At 48.2% G+C, this 22,067-nt stretch overlaps 1 protein-coding gene across 1 annotated transcript in view; it reads right to left on the reverse strand.

Annotated features, from left to right (window-relative positions):
• LOC147668715 (anoctamin-10-like) overlaps positions 1-14,312 on the reverse strand; it is a gene marked incomplete at its 3' end in the record, with an annotated part of 165,332 nt that extends 151,020 nt beyond the window's left edge. The window contains exons 1-2 of the mRNA XM_086948486.1: positions 14,111-14,312; positions 7,183-7,359 (exon numbers count right to left, since the gene is read on the reverse strand). Of these exons, the coding sequence (XP_086804612.1) occupies positions 7,183-7,342 (160 nt within the window). The remainder of the gene's footprint in view (positions 1-7,182; positions 7,360-14,110) is intronic.
• Between the last annotated feature and the right edge of the window lie 7,755 nt (positions 14,313-22,067).

Here is a 22,067-nt window from a genome sequence, read left to right on the forward strand (position 1 = left end):
AGATAGATAGATAGATAGATAGATAGATAGATAGATAGATAGATAGATAGCGATAGAGTGAGGGCGATAGATAGATAGATAGATAGAGGGTGATCGATAGAGTGAGGGCGATAGATAGACATATAGAGGGCAATAGATAGATAGATAGATAGATAGATAGAGGGCGATAGACAGATAGATAAGAGTGAAGGTGATAGAGTGAGGGTGATAGATAAGAGTTAGGGCAATAGATAGATAGAGGGCGATAGATAGATAGAGTGAGGGCGATAGATAGAGCGATAGATAGATAGAGGGCGATAGATAGGTAGATAGAGGGCGATAGACACATAGATAGAGGGCGACAGATAGATAGAGGGCGTTAGATAGATAGAGTGAGGGTGATAGATAGATAGAGTGAGGGTGATAGATAGATAGAGTGAGGGTGATAGATAGAGTGAGGGCAATAGATAGAGTGAGGGCAATAGATAGAGTGAGGGCAATAGATAGAGTGAGGGCGATAGATAGAGTAAGGTCGATAGATAGAGTGAGGGCGATAGACAGGCGTGTAATTATGTGGCACTGAGTCGTATTTGGAGTGTATGTTGCATTGAGCGCAGTGTAATTATGTAGCATGTAATTATGTAGCACTGAGTGGTATTATGAGGAGTGTATGTTGCATTGAGCACAGTGTAATTATGTAGCATGTAATTATGTGGCACTGAGTGGTATTGTTTGGAGTGCATGTTGCATTGTAATTATGTAGCACATAATTATGTGACACTGAGTGGTATTGTGTGGAGTATGTGTTGCATTCAGTAGAGTGTAATTATGTGGTGTGTAATTATGTGGCACTGAGTGGTATTTGGAGTGTATTTTGCGTTGAGCGCAGTGTAATTATGTAGCATAGAATTATGTGGCACTGACTGGTATTGTGTGGAGTTTATGTTGTATTCAGTAGAGTGTAATTGTGTGTGAGGGTGCAGAGTGTGTGAGGGTGCAGAGTGTGTGAGGGTGCAGTGCGTGTGAGGGTGCAGTGTGTGTGAGGGTGCAGAGTGTGTGAGGGTGCAGTGTGTGAGGGCACAGTGTGTGAGGGCACAGTGTGTGTGGCCTAAAGTAGTGTGAGGGTGTACAGTGTGTGGCCTAAAGTAGTGTGAGGACGCAGTGTGTGTGGCCTAAAGTAGTGTGAGGGTGCAGTGTGTGTGGCCTAAAGTAGTATGAGGGTGCAGTGTGTGTGTCCTAAAGTAGTGTGAGGGCACAGTGTGTGTGGACTAAAGTAGTGTGATGGCGCAGTGTGTGGGCTCAGTGTGTCTGGCATAAAGTAGTGTGAGTGCGCAGTGTGTGAGTGCACAGTGTGTGTAGCATAAAGTAGTGTGAGGGTGCAGTGTGTGTGGGTGTGTGTGTGGAGGGGTTGTGTGTGTGGGGTGTGTGTGAGTGGGGTTGTGTGTGGCGGGTTGTGTGTGTGTGGGGGGGTTGTGTGTGTGTGTGGGGTTGTGTGTGGGGGGGCGTTGTGTGGGGGGTTGTGTGTGTGGGGTTCTGTGTGTGAGGTTGTGTGTGTGTGGGTGGGTGTGGTTGTGGTTGTGTGTGGGGGGTGTGGTTGTGTGTGTGTGGTTGTGTGTGTGTGTGGTTGTATGTGTGGTGCTGTGTGTGGTTGTGTGTGTGGTTGTGAGTGGTGGTTGTGGTTGTGTGTGTGTATGTGTGTGGTTGAGTGTGTTGTTGTGCGTGTGGTTGTAGTTGTGTGTGTGTGGTTGGGTGTGGTTGTGTGTGTGTGTGTGTGGTTGTGGTTGTGTGTGTGGTTGTGTGTGTTGTTGTGGTTGTGTGTGTAGTTCTGTGTGTGGTTTTGTGTGTGTGGCTGTATGTGTGGTTGTGTGTGAGGTTGTGTGTGTGGTTGTGTGTGTGTGTGTGTGTGTTTGTGTGAGTGGTTGTGTGTGTGTGGTTGTGTGTGTGGTTTTGTGTGTGTTTGTGTGGTTTTGTGTGTGGTTGTGGTTGTGTGTGGTTGTAGGTGTGTGTGTGTGGTTGTGTGTGTGTGTGGTTGTGTGTGTTGCAGAACAGAAGCACGGCAGGACTGCTTTATTTATTTCCAAGGCACAAACAGAGTAAATATACGGTGCTCATGAAAGATTTCAGTTGCAAACAATTTTAATGAAATTAATGAAAAAATAAGCGACTTTGAGTTCCTTTATTTTTACCAAAACAGAAGTACATAAATATAGCGCAAACTGCACCCGAAGGCATTGGAGCGCTTTACACGTGCACCAGTTTACAATGCAGCTCAACCTGCAACTCACAGATTCCACTTCCAATAAAGAGCCAACTGTAGAAATAATCAATGATAGTAATATAGTTGGAGGTTTAGACGTCATAAATAAATGCGAGTTTAGAAACAATCAACTGTTGCATGACAGAAGCGCGGCAGGACTGTTTTATTTATTTTCAAGGCAAAAACAGAGCGCAAGTAGAGGTGCTTATGAAAGTTTTCAATTGCAAACAATTTAATAGGAAAAAAATAAGCTACTTTGAGTTCCTTTATTTTTACCAAAACAGAAGTACATTTATATAGCGCGAACTGGACCCGAAGTCACTAAAGCACTTTACACACGCACCAGTTTTGGAGCGCTTTACACGCGCACCACTTTACAATGCAGCCCAACCTTCAAATCACGGATTCCACTGCCAATAAAAAGTCGACTGAAGAAATATGCAATGATAGTAATATAGTTGGAGGGTTTGATGTCAGAAATAAATGCGAGTTTATAATCAATCAACTGTTGCAAAACAGAAGCAAGGCAGGACTGTTATATTTCGTTTCAAAGCACAAAGAGAGCGCGAGTAGAAGTGACTATAAAAGTTTTCACATTTTATAGCAATTTCAATACGCAAATAAGCTTCTTTGAGTCCCTTTACTTTTTAACAAAACAGAAGTACATTTATATAACAAAAAATCGACCCGAAGACATTGGAGCGCTTTACATACGCAGCACTTTATAATACAGCTCAGCCTGCTAATCACGTATTCCACTTCCAAAAAATAGTCAACTGTAGAAATATTCAATGATAGCAATATAGTTGTAGGGTTTGATGTCATAAATAAATGCTTGTTTAGAATCAATCAACTGTTACAAAACACCATAGCCGGGCCCAAGGTGATTTAACAAATACAACTTCTCTTTTTGTAATTTTATGAAGCCTTCAGGAACAATTTTGCGTGTGTGAAATGATGAAATTGGGCGAACAAAGTTTTAATAAAAATCGTGCATGCAAACAATACTGTTTGAGACAGTATCCTTTTTTTTTAAAAAAAAAAAAGGCTTTTGATAAAGCAAAAAGGTTGGAGTTAAGCGCCAACTAATTGGCCTCAGAGGGGAAACAGCAATTACGGAGGATGTCTCTGTGTGCCTTCTGCTCTCCTGGGGCCTCGGGTCTGTTTAGTGTTCACACGTGGAATTTCAAAAGCATTCATCAATGAGGATGTCTCTGCCTGCCTTGTGGCGCCTGTTGTATGTTCCCAGTAGAGAGGAAGGAGCTGTAGAAGCAGGATTCACGCGCTTGTGGAGGAGGATTAATTGTTCACAAAAGTTAGCCTTGTCACCAGTTTACACATAGTTTAGTTCTTACTTAAACCTTCCAGGCTTGTTGTTTCTAAATATATAGAGCGCATGCATTTAACTATTTACATTGCTCCTTCTAAGCGGAATTACCCAGTGCACGCGCTGTGTAGATTTTAAAGCAACACGCCGGTATGTTTGACTAAGATGGCAGGGTGCTGGCATTTTTTTCATGTAAAAGTGACATAGGCTGAAAACAAATATTAAAAAAATACACGCTCTGTGGGGAGGGTGGGGGAGGGAGTTAAAGCGTGGCAGGACTGTTATATTTAGTTTCAAGGCATAAAGAGAGCACGAGTAGAGGTGCTTATAAAAGTTTTCACATTTTAAAGGAATTTGAATAAGCAACTAAGCTCCTTTGAGTCCCATGGGTGCATGGTAAGGAGAACAAGCTCACGGCATTGCCGTGGTGGGGGCGGGGGAGCACATTCCTTTGAAGTCTGATGCCGAGGCTTGTGGTGTGCTATGTGCACGTGCCTGGCTCACATGAACTGTACCCGATCCGCAGCAGTTTGGGTAGACTTTTGAAAGCCTTACTATAATCTCGACAAACAAGCATTGCTAAAGCAGTGCTGTACGTTGAGACCTAAAAAGCACAATCTGTGGACCAAGATCTAGCTTCTTGCCAAATTTGGTGCAATTGCGTTCAGCAGTATATAAATCCATGGGGAATTTGTGTTTTGAGCTACTCAGACCCTGCTTGACCGATCACCCTGCTACTTTCCATGCTCAAATTAGTTAATAAGTACCCCTTTTTGGAAAGTTTTGTGGAGATTCATAAAACACTTTTCCTATGGAACAGCTGAGTTAACTAAAACTACCTAATGACGACCACCACTAGGCACTATATATATTGCCTAGTGGCGGTTGCCAGTAGGTAGTTATAGTTAGTTCTTAGCTTCCAAAGGAAAGACAGCATTTTTTTGACTTGTCTATATCTTAGATGCCGTTTGACGTATCTTTCCGAAATATTCACAAAAATGTGTGCCGGTGATTCTTGTTGTGCATGGAAAGTTTTGGGTTGATCTGTCAAGCAGGGGTAGAGAAAAAGAGGGCAGGGTCAAAAAGGTAGCTGTTGGTCCGAAAGCGACCTTTTTGTGAATTGGTGTAAATTCTTTCAGTACTTTCTGAGATACTTAAAGAAAAACAAATTTGTATATATAGGGACGCGTATCCTCCAAGGATCCGCCTGTCCCTGTGATGAAATCTGATTGGCTCCACCACTTTAACCAGGAAGTGTTGGCAGCTAGCTTGGGGCTCAGCTTCAGCTGAGTCCTCAAAAAGTTTTAAGGTAGGAATACTCTGACCCCCCTCTCTGGTCCTGTGGTCTCCACGGGACCCTGCCAAATCTTAGAGATTCAAAAGTTATTGTTATAATTTTATAGTTATAACTTAACACCTTGCATGCTTGTGACGGAACGGTTCCGTCATGGCCCGCTCGCCGCGCCTGCACGGCGCGCATTCCGCGCCTGCGCTGAGCGTTCTATTGGGCGGGCGGGGCCGTGACGGAACCGTTCCGTCACAAGCACAGCTCACCCGAGGCTTGTGACGGAGCGGTTCCATCACGAGCACGGGAGCGCCGCACAGGCCCCCCTCCCCCTTAGCACTGCGGCGGAATAGCCGCCGCAGTGAAGGGGTTAAAGTTACATTTTGTGCCCCCGCCCAAAACTTGGAATAACTCACGCAGCTCTGTGCAGTGTTGTCAACTCGCAAGGCACACTAAATTTGTCAGGGTTTGACGCGGTTGGCGCCTGCCTACAGTTACCTCACGTGCCGAAAGACTACCTTTCCCAGAAGTCCGTCTGGGAAGCGACTACATCGTATAAATCACGTACTACGCATAGGAGCGTTGTAAGTGATTCTGGATTGCCTGGTTGTAGAGCAGCTGCTCTGCTTATCCTTTGTTTCCATTCTGAGTTTTCTCTCCGTGGGAGAGAGCTGCCCCGTACCGAACTTCACCACTCCCCATCGGATGCTTTCGTGTGGGAGCGGTGTTCTGCGCGTCTCACTTGGAGAGTGAGGACACGCCCACACCTTTCCGGATTAGGAGTTTCACCGCTCACCGCTCGCGGCTGCGGCGGGGCTTGTCCTTCGTTTGAATTCCCTTTGATCACTTCTGCGGCGGGGATTCCCAGCGTTCGCTCAGCTTAGCGTGAACGCCTTTATTGATCCTTGCCCGCTTGCGGCTGCAGCGGGACTTCCCCAGTGCCTTTGTTTTCGGTTTTTCCGTGGCTGCGGCGAAAACGGATTCTACAAATTGGTAGACCAAGGGTGAGACCGGAGAAGGCTCCAAGAAGAGGGCTAGTGCACCTGGATACTTTCGCCTATTTCCTGGTAGGAAGTCTTATGTGTTTTTGTATCTGGACCTTGGTAATTCTCTTGGAAGAGCGCTAGACTTTGTTCTTTGATAATCGGAGTACTTTGGATTCCTTTTCTGACTTTTGTTGTTGACCCCAGGTTGAAATATCCCGGAGTAGGATGTTGCTTGTCTTATGGGATGTTCTTAACTTTCCGAACTGAACTTTGTTCTCTTTCTACAAACATTAGACCTGGATTATTTCACAATATTTGTTTTTCCTTTTTTTTTCTGGGGATACAAGGGGGTGCGATAGTGAGTATGCATGAATGCTTGCAACTATCTCAAATTCATTTAAGGAGTGGTTACATGGTTTTGGTACTTATGAAGGATCTTTGATTTCTAGGTGGATTGTGCATCGGACTGAAGAGAATTATCTACTTGTTGATTCAGGAAGAACCTTTAGGTAGGAACTTAACAAGGTATTGTTTTGAATCTAGCGAGACCTGAAAGAGAGTAGTTAGGATACTTGTACTGTACTAATATTATGTTTTCTTGTTTCAGGTGTTTCCCTTTCCACTGCTGTTCCTTCCCTTCCCTATCCCTCGCTTGATCGCCTTTATACTCTGTGTGTTATAGTCAGAGTGTGAGGAAGTCAGGAGGTGGAACCATATTGAGCATCGCCCTGATCCTGAGGAATACGGAGGTCGTGACAAAATTAACCATTGCTAACGCATTCCTCATGAACTGCTTTCATTTAACATCAGTTATAGCATATTAAATTATTGCATTCTTAACAAGGCTCATGGCATGACAGTCTTTAAAACTAAAATCAAGGTAAACATTTTTCATGAGGGTAAAAGGTAATGGAGAAATAAAGCTAATTCATGGAAATAATAACTGTATTCTTTTATTGATAACATTCTTCAACCATAGCTGTCATAAATGATACCTGGACACGAAGTTTGCCTCTATTAGCCCTCACATCCCATTTATTCAGAAACATATTATTAGCACCTACTTTTTAAGGTGATAAAAGTTAGTACTGGATGACTGGTTTTAATAAATTAATAACCTGTACCATGTAGTAGACACAGTAATAGCTTAAGGAAGGTGACATAAAGGAAACTACTACACAAGGGTCTTTCTTCTGGTATGCTTTCATTAATAATTATGCTTTGTTATGACCACAACTGTTTCTGAAATGACCTCTGGGAGGGAATCTTGAGTTACAGTCCTGAATAAATAAGACCCTTCTCCCGTCTTATATATTAGAGAGACAGCAAATCAGTCACAGCTTCTTACCTCCATCTTTTTTCCGTCCTTCCAGCCTCGAAATCAACCACCGCTTAGCTTCGGGTTTGACAGCATGTCGGAGCTGAATGACAGCCAACGACTGAATTGTAGATGTGAGGCAGCACTGGCAGGGCACAGGTGTCCAGGAGCCCATGATGCCAGTGTACATAAAGGGAGCATGCCAGTCTGCAGAGGAAATCAAAAAAGAAACCATTAACTCCATGGTACAGAAGGATTTACACACCCCTCAGATGAAGTGAAAAAAATGATTAACCCTATCATTACCACATCATTCTCCTCATCGTCTTTCTCGAGGCTCTCCATATCTACTTGAGAGTGGATCTTACTTCTAGAAAAAGTCAATGTCAATTGCCATCTATAAATGGATCCCCGCCCCTATACCGCACTGTCAGAAAACGTCTTAATGGATCGAAGAGGTGTCATTAAGCTAGTCTGTTTGAGAGCCCAATCAATAAAGGAATCCTTCTGTAGTTTTCTCTTTGAATTTTCCATAAATCATTGAGTCACTAATAAAATCATTAGTTGGTCACTAAAGCTTGCGAAAAAAATATTCAGTTGGGCTCATTAAGGTATCAATTTACTTCGGTCTTCAGCTGTAATATATATAATTTTTAACCGTTGTAATACTTTATTTCGATAAAAATAAAATTTATCATAAAAGTACATACAGTTCATTATTAAAAGGAATGTAAAAACTTTAAAAAAGAGAAGTCCTTTCTACAGCAAATGGAGACAATATACAGTTAAAAGATAGATAAAATAAAGCCCTAAAACAGAGAACCGGTGATATTCTAGTGCTTTATAATACACAGTTTCCTACCCCGTTCTCGATTTTATCAGTCTTAAACGTATCTGCCAGGCCTTTCCCAGAAACTTGGCAACTCCGCAAAAAAACATCATAGATGTTGTGTCCGTTACCAATATACGGAGTGCCGTCGCATAGTGCCTGACTCCCAGTTCTCTGCATACTGGCTTTAGCCACCTTCTCCTGGGTCCACTGTATGCTCTACAGGCAAATAAGAAATGTGCTAGGGACTCAGTAGGGTTTGCAAATCCAGGGCAGCTAGAATGGTTAGACAGAGAGGACTTCCAACGCCTGGTAAAAGTGTTCATGGAAGTGTTCCATATCTAAATTTAAAAACAAGGTTCTGTCTCTAGGTGCTTTAATAACATCGAGAAAGGGTTCCAACTTCCTCACCGGCTTGTGCTCTAAGAACTGATCAGTTGAAACCCCCCAATTTGATTTTTCGAGCTCCCTTGCTTGGACCCATTCCCAGTACATTTTCTTAATGGATTCTTTCGGGGGTGGTGATTGGGACAACCATGTTTCACTTAGCCCCAAGTTGGTGATCAAGTCTCTCAAGTTGTCCAACCATACAATCTTAGTCGTCCTGTTCAGGGTAATAAGTTCGTCCAGAACTGCAGCATTTTGTACCAGCTCCGGTGTCCTTTTCAGTCGTACCCAATATAGTAGTGGTCGGAGGGTGACGATGTCTTTAATTGCACAACGGCCCATGTCCTGAAGTAGTGGTTTCAAAGGGGTAGAGACTGGGAGGCCCACCAGGTCTCTTAAAAACTTATTTTCGAATTTCGTTAGTTCTAGGATATTGTCAAAGCCCCATAGTTCTGACCCATATGTTGTTGCAGCCAATGCTTGCCCCTCGTAGATGGCAAGGGCAGGGGCGATGGGCCTACTTGCGGAGGCTCGGTGTTCTCTGGAAATGGCTCCCGTAGCCCTTTTCAGATTCAGGAGTATTTTTGCTAGATGGGAGTCCCTCTTCATTCTCCGGTTCACCCTTACTCCTAAATAATCAAAAGCATCAACCTCCTCCAGTGAACATCCATTAAGTGCCACATTAATCTTCCTAGATCTCTTTGTTTGGGACAGTACCATTAGTTTAGTTTTTGTGGTATTGATTGTTAACCCACGTTCCTCACAGAAAGTATCAAACCTGTTCAAAAGTTTTTGGAGACCAGAGGGGGTTTTGGACATGAGGAGGGTGTCGTCCGCGAAAACGACACCCTCCTCATGTCCAAACGAAACGAAAACGACAAAAGGACCCTGCGGATGCTCCCACCTGCCAGGGTGGGAGCATCCGCAGGGTCCTCCCTCAAATGGCCTGCCACCCCATTTATAAAGAGGGAGAACAAGGTGGGAGCCATTAACGCAACCCTGGCGGATCCCCCTGTTCACTGGTATTTTATCAGTTAATTGACCCTCACTCCCCCATCTAATACTTGCATAGGTGCCATTGTGCAATCTTTTTACCAACTCGAGGAGGTAGCGTGGGAAGCCCATATCCTGAAGTACCTGCCATAGTTTAATGCATGGAACAAGGTCGAAGGCGATTTTCAGGTCTATAAACGCCAGATATAATGACGCTTTGCCAACAGAGACAGTCTTCCAATAAATCGCAGTGAATCAGAAGACTTGGTCTATCCTGCCGACCTTCTGCCTAAAACCCGCTTGTAGGTGTGTTAGGATGTCGCCCTCCTCTAACCATGTCACTGTTCTGGATATGAGGACCCTGCCAACCACCTTCTGAATTACATAAATCAAACTGATTGGTCTGTAGTTCGCAGGGTCCTCTCTAGCCCCCTTTTTATATATCGTGACCACTTCTGCTCCTTTCCACGACTCAGGAACTGGATAGCCCTGGGTCAGGAGATTCATCAACGGAAGAATAAGATTAGCCCATAGGGTCGGGTCATGTAATAAAAGATCGCCAGGCAAGCCATCCGGGCCAGCAGCCTTTCCCGGGGCTATATTTTTTATAGCTGCTTGGACCTCAAGAAAAGTGAAGGGATCAGCTAGTTCAGTATTCAAGTTGGTTAACTCGGAATCTAGATGTGGGACTGGCAGTTGTACGGAGTCAGCCTCACAAGAGTAAAGATTCAGGAAATGGGAGTGCCATTGCTGTTCAGTTATATGATGTAAGACAGAATCCACTCCCCTTCTTGATGATTTATTTATTAGGTCCCAAAAAATAGTTGAGTCCTTTAGGGAGGCAGCCCTCCTAAGTTCCTGCCAATGGTCTTCCTCCCATGTGCGTTTTGCCAATTCTACTGTTTTTTGTATTCTTTTCTAGCTACCCTTAGAGCTACTGGGTCCTTTTCTCGAATCGCTAGTGAAATGGCTTTTCTCTTTTACCTGCAGTCTACTGTAAACCAAGGATTGCCATTTTTAGATGTATTATTTTTCCGTCTGCTCGGTCCTGTGGTTTTAAAGTAAGAGCCCATACTTTATATGAAGTCACTCCAAATATTACCCAGGTCTGGACTAGGGGTATCACCCTGTAAGATATTCAGCATACTAAATTCCAAACCCTTAGATCCCACTAAAAGGCCTAAACTTTTCAGAGTTTTCTCATGGGATGCCACCTTGTGCCATTTTAGCCTTCTATTGCAGTTAGATGGGACTACTTCTTTAGTGTATAGGAGGTTACTTGGAGTTTTCCTTTTTAGATCCCATCTGATTTCTGCGGAGAGCGGATTATGGTCGCTGTCCGGCATCTGCTTAACATCCATATCGACAACATTCCCCCATAATCTTGCATCCAGGAGGATGTAATCAATACGAGATTGGCCATTGGGGCTATTAAAGGTCATGGCCCCATTAGAGTCTGAAATTGTTCTACCATTTAAAGCACGTAAATTATGTTCCAATGTCAGGGCATTGATCTGGAGTGCCCTAACCGACCATCTCCTAATAGGTCTTAAGTTCAGTGGGGGGATAGACTGTTTATTATCCTCCTCAGTAACCCCTAGTAGATCATCCTCAGTTAAGGATTCATACGTGCAGTTAAGGTCTCCTCCCAAAATGATGTTAGATCTTGGGGGGGTACCCTCTAGAGCCATTTCCAATAGAGATATTGTTTCCGATTTTTTACAGGCTGGCGCTCCTCTAGCATAAACGTTAAACAAATCTACTCTGTTACCCTTCAGTGGGCCCCTAAAAGATAGATGCAAGATATCTTCTGAATTTGAATTATGACAGGTAATATCCAAATTCATTGTTACCTTGACCCATATAATGATGACGTATCTTGATCCTGATGGACGGCCCCTGCCTTGGCTAACAGCAGGGACAAAGAAGGTAGAGTAGCCTGATTTATACAAGGGTGTCGTACTCCAGGTCTCCTGGAACATGCAGACCTCATGTTTCTCAATAAAATCATTCCATTCTGGTATTGCCAGGTTTTTTTTAAGGCCTGCAATGTTCCAGGAGAGGATACGAATTGTATTTATTTCCCACAGTTCCCATATTGAGGCTACTTTCCAGATCCATACTAGAATTACCTTTATGTAGTCAATCTATTCTATTTAAATCTGAAAAATCATCATCTTTGGTAATTGACCACCAAGGGGAAGATCTAATCTGTATATTAGAGTGTTTCGGGTGGCAGGTTTGAAACTCTAACGTCACTAGATTTTCTGCCAGAGATTTATTACAAAGTTGGATTTCAATGCAGTCAGTGTGGGAGCTGGACAGGGACAGTCTCCTAATACTAGTTATATCCTCCCTGATGATGGATCTACAGCCCCTCACGTGTCTCATCCAGTGGGTGGCTTTGTTGAGGATTGATTCTCTTGTTTCATGCCCTGAGTTCAAGTTTAGTTTAGGAACCCCTGTCATATAGACTGTTGTATCTGGATTCCATATTACACTTAATTGAGATGTTGTGTTTTGGCCTGTCTTAGAATTCCCAAGTCTTCCCAGCCTTATACCCTTGGAGGGAGATATCTCTTAACAACATCGAAGGTTGGTCATAATCAAGACACAAAGTCCTGCAGTAATATTCTATGACGGATAGACAGACCGCATTCGAACTTGACTGATGAAGAATCCAGGTCGGATATGAAGGTAATTATCCTTTAAACTCTTTTTCTGGATGCTACGGGGAATCCCAGCTTATGTTTGCCACGGAATTCAAGAAGATCGCTTCACCTGTTTTGGAAAAGATATGCCCAACAGTCCATGTTGGACGAAACGCGTTAGCTGGGCTGGTGTATGCATTCTCGCATATGACTTCAAGTAAAGAAAAATTGAAAAAGAAATTTCAAGACTCCTTGACCTATACGTTTTGGACTTTGTGGAGTTTGAGACACTGATTGTATTTTACAGGCTGGTTGTAGATAATTTTATGCTCCTTTTCATTGCTTTATTATTGGTAAGAGAAAAGATTTTCTCTTATATGTGACTTCTTAGCGGTGAGGTTACGTAAAGTTGAGCATCATTAAGAAAGATATAAACTTGAGAATTACTATACTTATGCAACCGATATTTGCCTACACTGCTGATAGTTTGATTTCATCCTGCAGTCATAAGAGGCATTTATCACAGTGTAGGGTTTGTTAAAAAGAAAGGGAAAATTTTGCAGACATCAGAAACAGTTTGGAATAGAAGTGAGACAATCTCTAAAACAAGGGTGGCACCTCACACTGTCTATCTGGAAGTTAGGACAATCCTCAAGCAGTTGCTGAGAAGAGGAAGGCCTGGGCTTAGAGTAATAAAAATGTGCATTGTTCTACCCGCTGGATGCTGTAATGCTGGATTTGTGCAGCACAACCACCTCCACACCCTCATGTTATGTTTTCTTCAGTGCTACTGGATACTAGAAAGCTTGAAGCCATATTTCCAAAGACTTTTAGTGCAGGCTGACATAGCACCTATTGAGACTCGGGATTGAAAATGCTTTTGAGAACATGGATGTCACTTTTCGAGGCTCTGGATCACAATACAAGAAACATTGAGTATGTTTCAAAAACCACTTTCTGCTGCAGTATTTCTGTCTCGTTTTACTTACTCTGTGGGCCTGTTAAATATTTATGGTATTTTTTAATTGAGGACTATGAAAATATTCCTGTCCCACTATTTTGATATGTTATCAAAGTACCAGATCTCTTTTGCCATCATCTTAGTAAGTACCTTAGTATCCACTGACAATTGAAAACAGCACCTCATCAGCGTGCAAAGAGGTAACAGTGGTGGCGATCTCTCCATTGGAAAGTATAGGGAAATGTAGTAAAGTTTATTATTTTAAAATATATACAAAACATTGTATTGTGTAATATAAATGTAAATTCATTTAACTATTATTGGCATAAATCTATCTGCCTCTTTCTGCATCTATCTCCCCTTATTTATCTATGAATCTCTCTCTCTGCCTCTGTCTACCTATTGCCTCTATCTGTCTCCTGCCTGTCTCTATCTGCCTCTTTCTGCATCTATCTCCCCTTATCCATCTATTTATCTCCATCTGCCTCTGTCTACCTATTGTTTTTATCTGCCTCTGTTATTTGGGACCGTCCGCTGTTATTATCTGCCTCTCGAATCTCGCGTGTCTAACTATAAATCTACATTTAACACTGTCTCTCGGTCTGTCATTTCTTTATTTGTCAACAAATGTCTGAACTGTCTTTCTCTGTGTCTCCCTTCCTCTGCTTCTGTTTCTCTTTACATGTCTGTTCGCCAGTCCTCTCTTTCTCGTTCACCCTCTGTGCACCCCTTTCTCTCCGCCACCTCATTCACCTATCTCGCTTCCTTTGCCTCTGTTTTGAGATCGCCTGCTCCCTAGACTCACGGGGCGAGAGTGCGTTCTGTGCACAACCTGGCCACGCCTGCTGAAGTCGAATCGGGGTTACTTGGTCACCCTCAAGAGATGTAAGTAAATCAGTCAACCAGCCAGCATTCAATCCTGCTGGTCCAGACCGCGGCAAGTACGCAGTGACCTACCTTTGCTGAGATTTAAATTTGTAACAATCAACTTCCATATCCCCGAAGGAGCAGTATATTATTACCCCATCGAGGAGCTGCCTCACTGGCTCTGTCTCGGATTGCTAATGTCTGGGGTTTGGCTCAAAGTGCAGCCTTGGCGCATCTGGCTGGTGTGTCCTCCCAATACTGCAGACATACCTGGTCTCTCCCACAGCACTTCCTGCAGGGCTCGGTTAGGGGCGTGCGCAGGGGCACTGCGATCCCTGGCACGTATTGGCACCCATCCCTCGCCCACCCTCGGAAAGGCCGCGTGATGATCAGATCTCAGTCCCAATCAGTCAACAGGTCGGACAAGTCTTCAAAAGAATGTGGTTTTCAGCTTCTTTCGGTTTGCGAGCAGGAGGCAAACCCAAGACCGCTGGGTCCTAAAACCGCCCATATTCAGGACCGTTTTCTACAAACTGTACTATCTGATGGGCGGCCCTGGCACGAACAGTCTGACACGACGGGTCGCCTCAGACGCATGAGCACCTTGACTACCCACAACTTGAAGCTCTCAAATTACTTTCTCCTTAATTCGTTCATAGTCTCCTAAATGCAAATATTTACTGTAAACCCTTCCGTAACTCACTCACTTACTCACAACACCATCCCAGTTTGGACCCAGCCATATGCAAATCAGTCTCGACCCTGTTCCTTGTGGGAACAGTCCAGCCCGAACTGCCAAGCCAGGTCCTCCCTGGACCGGGAACAAGCATCCTGGGAACGCTTTCAGGGCATCACCCTGAAAGGGCTAGGTAGAATCCAGTGGTGTAGTGAGCACGGGACCCACGTCTGGGCATAAACTTCCCACTTAGGGCGACATATGCAAAATAAATATTTGATGGACAGAATGCTGGACAATGCAAACATTCACCCCCAGTCAGATGGTACACATTAATAGTCACCCATGTCAAATTTGGCTCAGTGGAAAACACAGTTTTTGTGAGACATGGAGCAAAGAGAGCAGGTTTGAGCCATTCATTGCCTTCCTTACAGCCATGGTATGAATTAAAAAATTCAGTTTCACTCATATATGATCCACCTTGGGAATCCTATCAGGACATGAGAACAAATTAGGACAGCCCAAAATGGTGAAGTCCGACTTAATATAGCTCATCCAAGGAACTGATCTCATGTTGTCCAGAGTGAGACAACTACAGATAATCAATCTATTCAAAGTTGGCAAGCTCTTATACCAGATTGAAATCCACTGTGACAATGGTCTTAGTCTAATGGTGTTCGGGATATATTTAATGCCCAACTCATCATAAATAACGTATGTTGAGCACAAGATTGCTTTTCGGGAACTAGGAGATTTGTTGCTTCCGGTTCCGGTTCTGAGACGTGGAGGAGACGCAAGGAGACGCGGCCAAGCGGCTGCTTTGTGAGCCGCGAGCTGCGAGTTGTGTGGGGGCTCGACCCGGGGGCAGCTTCCAACACGAACGGAGCAGCTGAACGCCCGTTGGCGAGCTGCACCGAGCAGCTGCTTTGTGAGTCGCGAGCTGCGAGTTGTGTGGGGGCGACCCAGGGGGCCGCTTCCAGTACGTGCGGCCGAACGCAGCAGCTGAACGGCTGTTGGCAGAGCTGCGCTACAAGTTGTGTGCGAGGGCTGACCCGGCCGACCCAGAGCCTTTTTCAATGCTGAGCAGCCGATGAAGGAAAGAGTGGGGGAGAGGGTTGTACCCGCCTCCTGGCCCTGCTTCGTTGCTGGTGTCGGCGGAAAACGGCAGCTGTGAGGAGTACTAACCGGACCCACTGCTGGAGCCGAAGAGTTGCCGTATGTGGGTTTGAAACCCCCCTCTTCACTGTTGGTAGTCCCCACTTGGCCCCACTCCAGTAAAGGTGAGCGATTGGGCTCTGGCGTTGTGGGGAGGGGTTATTCGGCCCCCCAGGAGGAACTGCCGTATTTAGTAGAGACAGTGAGCTAAGCACCTATACTTGGTTCTATTAGGTCCTACCAGGCCCCCGCGGGTGCTCGTAGGTCACCGCTCACCAGAAGTAAGGCTGTGCCACGAAAATCCGGGGGGTTGTAAGCCTTGTTTTGCAGTCAATCAAGCAATCAAGAGTATTTGAGTGTAATCAAGAGTCCTGAATCCAATTGAATCCAGTTGTTGAAGCACCGTTGGGGGGCTGGTTTTGGGGTCTATTGATTTGTCTGCGCAAGATCTGCAATTTGAGTCCGGCTGAAGGAGTGGGGTGCAGATTCTAACAACGGAGGATAACCTTATCCTGAGGCAAGGCCCTGTCAGCTTGCTCTACTAATCAATATTTTGCCAACTCCAGTCTGTAGACGGTAGATAATGAGATCAGGCCGACAGTGTGGGGCACTGCCAAAATTGAAACAACTTCAAAAGAACGAGGAAACTATGGATGTTGTGTCTCAACCTAAGCCATGTCAAAAGAATGAGGAAAGCAGTGACGCTTGTGTTTCTACAAAGGAGCATATGAATGAGCCAGCTAAATTGGTAGTTCCCCCCACAAACTCCGGTCAAGACGGTAAAAATGTAGCTCATGTTACTCAGCCGTCCATTAAGAGTTTTTTTTTAAGTATAATCAAAAACAGTCTCATATACAACAAAGAACTCAAAATAATGAGAAAATAATGAGCTAATTGTTGGACAGGCCTCGTGAAGGGGGCCGCTCCCTCCCTGCATAATAAGGACCGAACACCGGCTCTCCCGGTGTCACCAGAAGAACCACCCCGGCAACCCACAGAAGCAACCCGCAACCCGTCCCCAACGGGACGCCTTCTCCCGAACACCCCGACATCGGCCGGCCCGGGCCGCCATCAGCAGCATTGCCCCAGCCCAGCCGCCATCTTGGACACTGCCCCACGAGGCCGCGTGGCCTCAGCTCGACCCCAACCCTGGGCCTGGCCAGGCCCCGACATCGAGGCACCACCATCCACCCAGGAGGTGAAGAGACCACTTGGCAGGTCAATGGGAGAAAGGAGTGTCGATGGCTCTCCCCCGCCAGGTGCCGATCGCCCCCAGCCTCCCCGGGCGCTGGCTCCACCCCCCTGCTGAGTGTCTGGACTCCCTCATCCCGGACCTCCCGACCTCCAAGAGCGAGGGTCCGGACATCAAAGGAGGCCAGACCTATAACTGGGGCAGCTCCAGAGCAGGAAGGCAGTTGTATCCTGGAGTCGAGAGACACCTTGAAGAACTCATCCTTGACGGACTGCTGGCGCTGCCACAGCCCTGCCTTGTGAATCCTCGTTCCTGCCTGCTGGCGCTGCCGCGCCCTCTGCAACCTACACCTTCGTCGGGACCTGCTGGCGCTGCCGCGGCCCATCCTTGTGAACCATCGCTCCTGCCTGCTGGCGCTGCCGCGGCCCTGTGCAACCTACACCTTCGTCGGGACCTGCTGGCGCTGCCGCGGCCCATCCTTGTGAACCATCGCTCCTGCCTGCTGGCGCTGCCACGGCCCTCTGCAACCTACACCTTCGTCGGGACCTGCTGGCGCTGCCGCAGCCCATCCTTGTGAACCATCGCTCCTGCCTGCTGGCGCTGCCGCGGCCCTCTGCAACCTACACCTTCGTCGGGACCTGCTGGCGCTGCCGCGGCCCATCCTTGAGTGAACCATCGCCTTGCCTGCTGGCGCTGCCGCGGCCCTTCTCAAACAAGACTTGTCAGCCTAGCCTGCCGGCGCTGCCGCGGCCCGACCTTCCAGAACTCCGAGCTCGAGGATTGTGAGCTACCCATCTTGCCACCCCCGTACCAGGCCGGTACCAAGACTGTCCCGCTACCCTTTCCCCTTCCGAGACTAGAATTGAGAGGACCCTCGTGTCCCGACCTCACTGTATCGCTGATAACCTTGCTTCAAGAATCATATATAAAGAGTGTTGACCTCATCCTTGTGTGGTGTCCATCTGTGGGGGGGAAGGTACTCGTCTGTACGATCGCTGGAGACGGCCCTCACTGGAGGCCTCTCCCCTTGTCCTCGGCCGACCCTCCGGGTCCCCGTCTAACATTGGTGGCCAGCGGCGCGATCCGAACCAACGTGTAATCGTACAGAGAGTAACTCACCCCACGACTCAACCACAATGACAACAAAAGAGAGCGGATCCACAGAAAAATTCCAGATGGAGAAACTAGAAGAGTACAACCACAGAGAGCTAAAACAATTTTGCATAGAACTAGGCATTGCTACCACAGGACTGAGCACGAAAGAAGACTTCAAAAAGGCCCTAGAATCTTGGGCAGAGACGGGTACGACCGTACCCCCAAACCAAAACCTCGAGGCACCAGAAACGACAGAAGGAAGGAGATCGGGTCTCTCCCCGGAGGAGATCCGAGAACGAGAGAAAAGCAGACTCCATGAATTAGAGCTGGCACGACTTCGGTTGGACGGAGAACTGAAATTGGCGGAACAAAAGATAACATTGGAACACTTGCGGCTCCGAGAGGAGCGGGAAGAGAAGCAAAGACAGAGGGAGTTAGAAGAGAAAAAACTGGCCTACGAACATGAGCGCAATCTAGCAGAAGTAGAGCTTCGGAAACAGAATAAAGATCTCGGGGTGCCCGAGCGCCTGAACACTCCTGGCACTACAGACCCTAAAGTCCACATCCCCAAGGATGTCGTCCGAGAATATTTTCGGAACGACGATATCCAGCAATGGTTCAAAGCCTACGAGATAGCCATGACCTCCCACCGGATTGCTCGAAGTGACTGGGGAGCCGGGTTATGGGGGAGGTTCGTCAACGAAGGGCGCGACGCACTGCTACAACTCCCGGACCATCAGATGACCTCCTACGACCACATGAAGGCCGCCCTCCTCACTCGATACGGACTCACGCCCGAGATGTACCGCCAGCGGTTCCGCGACTGCAAACGGATCCCGGGTACAACTTGGGTGGAGTACGTGAACTTTTTCAGCAGAGCATTCGAGGGGTGGATCAAGGGCAGCCAGGTAACCACCTACGAACAACTCTTTAACCTCATTGTGTGGGAGCACCTCTCCAACAATTGCTTCGTCGAGCTCAAGCAGCACCTCCTCGACAGTAAACTGACTGAACCTCGGCAACTCGCCGCCGAAGCTGACCGATGGGAAAGCACTCGAGTTGCCCGAAGCGGGCCCAGCGAGCCAAACAGAACCAACCAAGGTCCCCATCGCCCCCGAGGAGGAGGAGGCCAGGGTCGGGGCAGAGACGCCGTCCCGGCGGCTCCCGCCAGCAGCACCCCGCCCCCGGCCAGCAGGGGAAACCCCCCCGATGCGTCCAGGGTTCCGAGCCAACGTTACTTGCCACCGGTGCCAGCGGACCGGCCACTATGCCAACGACCCTAATTGCCCGAAGAACCAGAATCCTATACCCCGCCAGGTCACTGCCGCCGCCCTGGGAGAAGAGCAAGTCCCCGAGGATTATGAAGAATACGAACAGGAACAGCCCGAGTGGGAACCAGCCGCCATGACCCTGGTCTGCCTAGGGGAAAGAGACATGATTCCGCGGGCTCCCCTACCCGCCAATACGAGAAAATACAGCCAGTTGGTAAACATAAATGGGCGCAAGGCTGAAGCCCTACCCGACACCGGGGCCAGTGTGACGGCAGTCCGCTGTCACCTGGTCACCCCGGAGCAGATCTTGCCAAACGTCCTTTGCCCCGTCCGATCAGCCGACAACTCAGAGAGCCTGTGTCGGATGGCCTGCGTCCCCTTCGAGTGGGGAGGAGTGTCCGGTATGCTGAAGGTGACTGTCCGCGATGATGCCCCAGTGGACTGCCTCCTGGGAAACGACCTCGAAAGTTCCCCCTGGGCAGCCGTTGAAAGAAGGGAGCACCTGGGGATGTTGGGCCTCCCTGAGTGGCCTGCGTAACGACCCGGTCCATGGCCGCCCGCGCCATCTCCAGTCCCGAAGAACCCGAGTGGCCAGAACCTCCTCCCCCGATCGTCCCGGAGGGAGACGCCCTAAGCACCAATCCCCCAGAACAAAACAACGAAGGGCCCGTTCAACTCCAGGACCTTCCCGAACTGGCCCAGTGGCGTCAAGAGGGTGGTCCCACCCAGGAACAATTCCGACAAGAACAGAAGACCTGTCCCTCCCTCGAGGGACTCCGGCAGCAAGCCCTCGCCCAGAGCGCAGGAGGCACCGCAGGGGCCCACTGGATTTATTGGGACAATGACCTGCTCTACAGCGAACAAAGAATTGCTGAGCTGGGGGCCAGTCGGGTGCTGGTGGTGCCCCTCCGCTTCAGAGACTTCCTTTTGAACTTAGCGCACGATGTCCCCCTTGCTGGACACTTGGGACAAGACAAAACATACAACCGCCTGGTAACACACTTTTACTGGCCAAAAATGCGAAATGATGTCTCCAACCACTGCCGGGCCTGCCCCACCTGCCAGGCCAGCGGGAAGAGCGGCCGAAAGATCAAAGCACCCTTGCAACCCTTTCCCGTCGTCACCACCCCGTTCGAACGGGTGGGAATAGACATTGTGGGGCCCTTAGACCCCCGAACGGCCCAGGGGCACCGGTTCATCCTAGTCCTGTGGACCACGCCACCTGGTATCCCGAGGCCATTCCTCTTCGGACCGTGACAGCACCCGTGGTAGGCCGAGCCCTAATGGGGATCTTCTCTCGAGTGGGCTTCCCCCGGGAGGTCGTCAGCGACAGGGGCACGAACTTTATCTCAAAGTACATGAGGTCTCTCTGGCAGCAGTGCGGGGTCACCTACCGGTTCACGACCCCTTATCACCCGCAAGGAAACGGACTGGTCGAGCGGTTTAACCGCACTCTCAAGGGGATGATCATGGGCCTGGAAGAACCCCTACGCCGCCAATGGGACGTGCTGCTCCCGTGCCTCCTCTTCGCCTATCGAGAAGTTCCCCAGAAATCCCTCGGCTTCAGCCCCTTCGAGCTCCTGTACGGACACCCCGTCCGGGGCCCCCTCAGCCTGGTCAAGGAAGGATGGGAGATGGCCCCCCAGAAGACCCCTCCAGACGTCTATAAGTATCTCCTGACCCTCCACAACCAGACCCGGCAATTCAGGGAACTCGCCAAAGCCAACCTTGAGGCCAGTCAGGAAGACATGAAGAAATGGTACGATCAACATGCCTCGTCCATCGAGTTCGAACCAGGCCAGCAAGTATGGGTGATGTCTCCAGTCGAACCTTGTGCCCTGCAGGACAAATGGACAGGCCCCTTCAAGGTGATAGAGCGCAAGGGGCCCTGTCACCTACCGAATAGACATGGAGTTCCCCCGGAACCCACTCCGAGTCCTCCACGCCAACAGACTCAAACCCCACTTCGTACGCTCGGAGCTCAGCCTACTAATGGCAACAGATAGTGGGATGGAAGAAGACTCCGAGCCCCTCCCTGACCTACTGAGGACCCGTGAAAAAGATGGCTCAGTGGAAGGAGTCAGACTCTCCGAGGCCTTGTCCCCGGAACAACGCCAAGACTGTCGGGCTCTCCTACTACAATTTGCGAACCTGTTCTCCCTCACCCCAGGGGTCACCCCCTGGTGCCTTCACGACGTGGACACTGGGGATAGTCCACCTATTCGACACAGGGCGTACCGAGTGCCAGACCGGGTGCGCACCTGCATCCAGGACGAAGTCTCTAAAATGCTGGCCCTAGGAGTGATAGAGCCATCTGACAGCCCCTGGGCCAGCCCAGTCGTACTGGTCCCCAAGGCTGCCGCCCCGGGCGTCGCCCCCGAGCTCCGGTTCTGTGTAGACTATCGGGGCCTGAACGCTGTTACCCGAACCGACGCTCACCCCATCCCCCGGGCGGATGAGCTGGTTGACCGCATGGGGGCTGCCCGCTATCTGAGCATCTTTGATCTAACAGCAGGCTACTGGCAGATCGGCCTCACCCCCAGGGCCCAAGAACGATCCGCCTTCTCTACCCCGGATGGCCACTACCACTTCAAAGTGATGCCATTCGGCATGAAAAACGCTCCAGCTACCTTCCAGCGACTCGTGAACCAGGTATTGGCGGGCCTCGAAGAATTCAGCGCCGCCTACCTGGACGATATCGCTGTGTATAGTCGTCACTGGGCAGACCACCTTCACCATCTCCGAGAAGTCCTGCACGCCCTCCAGCAGGCTGGCCTCACCATCAAAGCCAGCAAATGTCAGGTTGGCCAGGGGTCCGTGACCTATCTCGGACACCAA

Source organism: Lissotriton vulgaris, unplaced genomic scaffold (assembly GCF_964263255.1).
Source record: "Lissotriton vulgaris unplaced genomic scaffold, aLisVul1.2 SCAFFOLD_1144, whole genome shotgun sequence".
Taxonomy (NCBI): Eukaryota; Metazoa; Chordata; class Amphibia; order Caudata; family Salamandridae; genus Lissotriton; species Lissotriton vulgaris.